The sequence below is a fragment of the Mytilus galloprovincialis genome, chromosome 7 (assembly GCF_965363235.1).
Source record: "Mytilus galloprovincialis chromosome 7, xbMytGall1.hap1.1, whole genome shotgun sequence".
In the NCBI taxonomy this organism is placed as follows: Eukaryota; Metazoa; Mollusca; class Bivalvia; order Mytilida; family Mytilidae; genus Mytilus; species Mytilus galloprovincialis.
In genome coordinates, this window is record NC_134844.1 from 40617102 (window position 1) to 40625256 (window position 8155).

Below are 8155 nucleotides of genomic sequence, written 5' to 3' on the forward strand. Positions count from 1 at the left end.
ACAGAGAGATGAAAAAAACCATGTGAAGCAAAAATAAAATCACAAACAAATCTGTAAAGCCTGAACAAATTATTTTACCAAGTTGAATTTGAAAAACAAATATTGTCTACTGATAGTAACTTATCTGTATATAGCAAAAAAAATGTGTACACAACTGATTAAAAGAACGGATATCGACTTCAAAAGCATAACTAGCAAAATTTAGTCCGATAAAAACAAATCATGAAAGTCTTCAGAAAACAATCTAATGATAAACATCGTTCAATTTTAAGATATTTATTTAAGAAATCAGATCATATCTTGTTTGTCGTAGTTTTTTGTGTTCTTCATACATCTTTTTTTTTTGCCGGCAGGTATGTGTCTGAAATTAAAAGAAAATTACATAAGAAATTTGTTTAAAAAAATGTTTAAATTACTAGCTGAGACACGTCATTTCGATTTCCTTTAACCTCAAATTTTTTTAATTTATTTTCTATTTATCAACATAAATTATTTGTTTTTAGATAATTGAGATATTTGTTTTTGGATAGTTGAAATATTTGTTTTTAAATAATTGATATTTTAATATTTTCATCTATTATTTATTAGTTCTAATTTATTTCTTGGTGATCTGATATTTTTTAGAGCAACGTATTATTGGTTCATCTTATTTTGTAGTGATTCTTTTTGACAAATTCAAACTTTTCATTTTAAAAATCAATTTCATTTAACTCTAATTATATATCATTTATGTATTATACACTTACAATATGTCTCTTGCAAACATAATCCAATTTAATTTTACACTTAGAATCAATCCATTTTCCGTTAAACTTTTCGTAGATCGCGGCACAATTTTCTTTTGTGTAACCATTAGGTTCAGAACTGTGCCAATTAGAATACTTAACAGGTGCAAATGTTGACGCCCATATCCATTTGTCTTCATCACAATCGGTTGCTCCTATCCATGCATAAACAACATTGTTTGCTGAATAAAATATTGTATTATAAAATTATTCCATTACAAACTAAGTTACATATTATATACAACAAAGCCGCTGTACTATTTACAACAGAACTACATGTACACAGAAAACAAACTATGATATCTGAAACAAAAGTATGTATTGTGATTCTTTGGTGCTTGCATAAGTTTATGAGGAGAGAAAGAGAGAGTAATTTTTTTAATTTACCTTTCAACTTTGACATTAACCAATTGTTCTCATTAACATCATTAATGGTGACGAGTGATGAGTATTCTGCTCGGCAATACCTCTGTAAAATTTGAAAAGAAAACTGCAAATTAAAAACAAAGTATAACATGCCCAAATTTAAGTAAATACTAATTACTTCTCCGTTATTCAGCATAATAAGATGAAAACTGACAATTCAATACGGAAGTTGCATCTCGGCCAATATTTTTTTTTCTGTATTCTGATCCCGCCAAAACAGGATTTCGGAACGTCTCTAGTTTTTTCGATCGAAAGTCAGGATAAATACAAACTTAATGTAAAATGTCCTTTGAAGATGATCTTTGTTCACTCATCATAAACATGCCAAAACATACAGTGTCAATATTTCAGGCTAAAGACGGTCACATTCATTTGTAAGCAGACATTTGAATCATTTCAGATTTGGGCAACATATATGAGAACAAATTTATAACAAATATAAAAAAGAAGATGTGGTATGATTGCCAATGAGACAACTGTCCACAAGAGACCAAACTGACACAGACATTAACAACTATAGGTCACCGTACGGCCTTCAACAATGAGCAGGTTCATTTCTTGTCGACCTCAGGTACAAATCGATTTACTGTTTACTTTCGTTTCTCGTATTTTATATGTGTCATTTATTTCATGTTTAACAAAAGAGGGTCGAAAGATACCAGAGGCACAATCAAACTCAAATATAGCCATGGCAAAAAAATGAAAAGACAAACAGACAAATCATAGTACACAAGACACAACATAGAAACTAAAGACTAAGCAACACGAATCCAACCAAAAATGGGGATGATATCAGATGCTCCGGAAGGATAAGCAGATTATAAATGTAGTTTATTTTTCAACACGAACTAGTCATATAAATTATTGAAGGGTGACCTGTAATTGTTTGAGTCTTCGTTCTTCTGTCAGTTTGCTTATGGATAGTTGATCCATTTTCAATCATATTCATATCCTACTTTTTTAAAGGATTTGTGTAGTTAGACAAATCCTGGTTTTAAATAATCCTTTTGTTTCTTGTTTCTGTATTATTCCTGCATTGGCAGTATCTTTCCAATTACAATTTATTTGTTGCGTCCAAATATGAATTGTAACGCTTTATAGTGACTAGAAAGGGTTAAACAAATCATCAGAAAATATAGAATATACCTGGAAACAGCACACATATGTATGATTAAAATTATCACCCTTCATGACACACGACAATAGCTGATCGTCAAAGTATAAACAAACAAATTGCCACAATACATTACGTACTGAACGTGGTACAACCATAGATACAAGGGGTGAGGAAAGGCATGACCAGTCCGAGGACTATTTATTTTAAAAGACTTTAATTTGTGGCTTAACATAGTTTGTAGGGTACTGTTCTGACGTACTTGCCAACAACTCACAGATGCATGGGATTCAAAAAGTGCTGAGGTCGTAGTTGTTGCAAGCCGTGCATAATTCTAATCAATCCAATGAAGAACTCTTTCGTAAAGTTTTCACATATTCAGACGAATATCGGTATTTGTATTATGAGTGTATAGTGCCATACCTCAGAATCAAACCAACTTTGCTTTTCTTTGCTCAAATAGTAACAGTGATCTTTAAATCTGTACCAGTTTTTTTTACATCCACCATCACTGATGGCATGTTTCTCTGGAAATATTCAACCGAGAATAATCATTCATGGTCTACCTTATTTCTGTCTAGTTTTCCTATTATAATTAATTGCATTTATTTTATTTCAACATTCCCCCTGTTTCTATTACACTCTTTGACCCTAGAGGTAAAAAGCAATGAAGAAAGTTGAAGAGCACTGATAGTATAAAGCTTTAAAATGTTTTGCCAAATACATCAAAGGATCTTTTCCTGGAAAATGAAATCCATAAATTTACATTTTATAGATAATTTATTTATATTACCATTGCAATGAAGATTTATGTTATTGACACTATACAAGTGCTGACTACCAGATTGATAATATCATTGAGGAAGAAACCTCAACCATCAGTCACAATCAAATTTATAATGCAAAGTATCCATTATGAAAAATAAATACATAAATAAGTTTATTTGCTTCCAAGCGAGTGTATTTCCTTGGAAACAAAATTCATGTCCAATATTTATTTTAGTGGATAATTACGTAAATAAACTCATCATAGATACCAGGACTAAATTTTATATATACGCCAGACGCGCGTTTCGTCTACAAAAGACTCATCAGTGACGCTCGAATCCAAAAAAGTTAAAAAAAAAAAAAAAAAAAAGCCAATTAAAGTACGAAGTTGAAGAGCATAAGGGATATAAGCCGATAACAGTCCAGTCTGTAATATATTGGACAGGTCTGAGGCCGCAGGCTGAAGACCTGTTCAATATTTTACAGAATGGATTGTTAGAGGCTTATATCTTACCTAAAACATTGATTAACACGTCCAAAAAGGTAAAACAAAAGAAAAAGCAAGCAAAGATTTATTTTCATTAAGTATGAACATTGTTTTGTGAATAAACTTCTCTTCATTAAAATATATCCTACATGTTGGCCCCTTTAAACAGTAGCTCAACTTAAAAAAATAAACAAAAAGAAAGTACAACTAAAGGTAAACAACATGTATTGCTATATGAAGAATAAGACACAGGGTATGCATATCATGATTTTGGCGTGCGCAAGGACTACTCATAGTTTCTGCTCATAGTAATAGTTTCCGTAAGTACCTTAACATGCGTTTTTTGTTTCAAAACAGATAAAGTGATGAAAGTATATGCCTTATGCAAAAACAAAGAAAGAAATGTCGTAATTAGTGATTGTGTTGTTTCAAATTTTGGATTAAAATCAAATGTGTATAATATTCAGAATCTATTCAGATACATTATTTCGGTGTGGATTACAGAGAGGATATAGTCAAAGCAGCTAAGAATGGCAAGTTTTATATATATTATATTTCAAAATGTAGTCCACTCCCATTAGTTTCTTGTTTCTTTTCGGGTTTTATTCTTTACAGGGTTAATAAAAAAAAAAGAATAGCATATGAAGACAGGTTGAACCATATCGAGTGCACCGCAGTCGATTTTATTTCAAATACATAATTAATATGAAGAAACGAAGAGATAACAATATGCAATCAGTCATATTCTTTTGTTGGAATTTTTTAGAGACTTATTGTTTACCCGAACGGTACCACCTGGGTACCCCCCTTTTTCTGTTGTTTTTTCTTTCTGCAATTTCGTATCCCTCTTTTTTCGTTTATTTGTGTATTGAGTCCCTTGTGTTTTTTAAATGTTACCGAAACGCAATTTTGTCTCAATTTTCTTATTAAAAAATGATCACTGCGAACAAAGTGCAAATCGGACACACGATTGTTTTTTAACAGATAAAATGCGGTAATGTCTTCCTTTATTCAGACTCTGCTTCCCATATTCATCGTCGTTCATAAGCGAAGTTCTAGGTTCGCACTATGTACACAGGATAAGGTTTAGTTTGTTCGAGGCCCTTTTATTGCAGCATGATCTATCAAATTGTCGAAGCATTACTTTATTACTTTTTTCATTTTAATTGTAGTTGAAAATGATATTAGGAAGAATAAGAGGATCAGCAAAGGTCAATTCTGACGGACGAGGAAAAATCTTTTGAAAAAAGAAATTCATAAAAGCAACAAAAATAAGACTGGCAACAAAAACAAGACTCACAACGAGCATAATCAACTTATTGAATTAGTGCGAAAAGAGACAACCCCAAAACATGAGAAAAATGGCTGTGATACAAGTATTGGTAGTGTTAAAAATCAATTTGAAAGTGATTTTTTGCCTCAAGAAACCGTTTTGATGAGTGACAAAATTATTGTATTGGAAGTTGACTATAATAAACAAAAAATAATTGTCATTTGTTCTTTGGTTGTATTTTTCTTTACATGATGAAAACAATAAGGGTAATTAATAGTTATTTATTTCAGTCATTGAACTATCATTTACCTGTAAGAATCAGTTATGTTACCTTTAGCTGTCCAATATTTTGAAGAAAGAAGAGGGCTATTCGTAAAAATATTGGACAGCTAAATGTGACATAATGGTTTCTTACAGGTAAATGATAGTCCAATCACTGAAATAAAGAACAGGTAAAACAATAGAATGATGTCACAACAATGTTTTAAACTTAATTCAAATGTCTATATTTCAAACAAAGCCTATATAAAAAAGAAGATGTGGTATGATTGCCAATGAGACAACTATCCACAAAAGACCAAAATGACACAGACATTAACAACTATAGGTCACCGTACGGCCTTCAACAATGAGCAAAGCCCATACCGCATAGTCAGCTATAATAGGCCCCGATAAGACAATGTAAAACAATTCAAACGAGAAAACTAACGGCCTTACTTATGTAAAAAAATGAACGCAAAACAAAACCTGTTTATTTTTTTGAATCTACATCTTCATCTTAAATAAATGAATTCATTTATGATTCTTGTTTAACGCCATATTGGTCGAACGTATCTGCAAAGTAAGTAATATACGTTTTAACTAACATAGATGTATAAGTAATAGGTAAGACTGTCAAATCATACAATGAATTAAAGAAAAAATGCTCACTTTTAAAATGTGCCAGTTTACGTTACGTTTTTATTCTTTTGAAAAAAATAGCTGGAACTTCATGGTTACTACAAAGTTACTCGAATTAACCCTTTAGTCCCTTTTCCAAGTCACTGATGGTCTTTTCGAAACTTTTCAACTGGTTTCTTAAGCTAGTAAAACGATTCTCTTCTTTTTTGGCTAGACAGATATCTTTTCCACCAACCTCGTTATACGTAGCCATCAAAATAATCACCAGAGCTATCATTCTAAATTGGATTTGTTGAATAAAAAGAAAATCATAGATATTGTAAGCTAGTAAAAATCCTTGAACTGAAAAACTATGCATGAAAATGCAATTTTTATAATTACAATAGCACGGCCGGCACTTGGCTAACCGAGAGATTGGTCGGTTAATCTATATTGAGTATGCGGCTATATCGGCGGTTGGTCTGTTAATCGGGTTGGCTAAAGTCTGTTAATCAGGTGTTATCGAGAAAATCATTGCACGTTCAGTATGTTTCTTTATATAACTTTTTAAATATACTTTTATCATAAAAACTATTAATGTCTGACAAAACAATTCAATGTACTGAATCCAGTGGTGTTATTATTTTTTTTTTCTAGCTTCGATAAACAATCTATAAAATGAAAAGGCGGGTTACTCATCAATAAATTTATACACATTTTACACACAAAAAATGTACACAAAATGACACGTTGGTTGAATTTACTTGTATGCAATATTTTGAACGTCTAAAAAAGACAGGCATTATGTGTGTTAACCATATTAATATCATTGTGTGAAAAATCTACACGAAAATCTGTATTTTGGTAACATTAATCAATTTTTATTTAAAACCTGATCTGTTAATTGGTCGGATGTATAAAACCTGGTCTGTTAATTGGTCTGTTAAGAGTTATGAATGACAATAAAAGTATAATTTAATGCTATATGGGGTGTTATCGGATCAAATGGGTAGGCTCAAGACGAGTGACTAACATATACGGAAACAACACATAAACAATGAAACATAAATAAACGGAAACAACACATGAACAATGAACAATTTAGACAATTGAAATTGAAAATTGATAAAAATGGTTTCAAAAAGTGTAATATTAAAGTAATATAAATTTCATCCAAGAATAGTCGCATATATCATGTGGATTCTGTTTAATTGTCATGAATGACACCAATTTGTCATGTACATTGGTAACCAGTATATAATAGTTATCAAAAGTACCAGGATTATAATTTAGTACGCCAGACGCACGTTTCGTCTACATAAGACTCGTCAGTGACGCTCAAATCGAAATATTGATATAGCCAAACATGTACAAAGTTGAAGAGCATTGAGGATCCAAAATTCCAAAAAGTTGTGCCAAATACGGCTAAGGTTATCTATGCCTGGAGTAAGAAAATCCTTAGTTTTTCGAAAAATTCAAAGTTTTGTAAACAGGAAATTTATAAAAATGACGACATTATTGATATTCATGTCAACACCGAAATGTTGACTACTGGGCTGGTGATACCCTCGGGGACGAAACGTCCACCAGCAGTGGCATCGACCCAGTGGTTTAAATAGTTATCAAAAGTACCAGGATTATTATTTAGTACGCCAGACGCGCGTTTCGTCTACATAAGACTCATCAGTGACGCTCAAATCGAAATATTGATAAAGCCAAACATGTACAAAGTTGAAGAGCATTGAATATAAATCAGAGATAAACGTCGTAATGTAACCAAACAACAGTAAGTAAAATATATTGAGATGCTAAAATATAAAGAATAGAGAAAGCATAATGAGTAAAATAAATAAAATCTAGGGAAAAGTGACATACAAATTTAAAGAATACAGAAATAAACAACACCCCAATCTAGACCCTCATGGTATACACGAGAATCTGGATGGAGACGCATAATATAGAATAATATATAAGGACAGTAGAGAGTGATGCATTACTAAAAAGAGAGAGAAAAAAATTATTATTGTTTAATAATACAGACATGAAACATCCCTTGGTGTTGAAACAGTAACGGATTGCGATGTTCTCAAATTGGTGATAAATGCTAGACATTTACATGCGGACAACTGCAGTTCCTCTGTACTTAGAAAGGAACTAGACGGAATAAAATGAATTAAGATTTAAGATAACCAAATATAGCTGTATTCGCTCCTTCCCATTTACTTCTTTAGAATAGATTTGTAAAAAAAACTTATGATGAAATAATAGAAGAAAAGAATCAATTGGATGATGCTGACGAATTAGGGTTTAACGTCCAGTGACGAATAGCATTACATAGACACTTTCAGTCGGATTTTAGAACGTGCTACTTTGAACAGACACATAAATTCATGCATATTCCAGTGGCCATATTCACGCTATAT

At 31.6% G+C, this 8155-nt stretch overlaps 1 protein-coding gene across 1 annotated transcript; it reads right to left on the minus strand.

Moving 5' to 3' along the window:
- Nucleotides 1–260: 260 nt before the first annotated feature.
- Nucleotides 261–3323, minus strand: LOC143082988 (tetranectin-like). Its single transcript, XM_076259066.1, has 4 exons — nt 2749–3323; nt 1173–1254; nt 747–967; nt 261–361 (listed from the first exon to the last, which is right to left on the minus strand). Exons 2-4 carry the CDS (start codon nt 1186–1188, stop codon nt 281–283), a joined length of 318 nt encoding a protein of 105 aa, XP_076115181.1. The 5' UTR covers nt 1189–1254; nt 2749–3323; the 3' UTR covers nt 261–280.
- Between the last annotated feature and the right edge of the window lie 4832 nt (nt 3324–8155).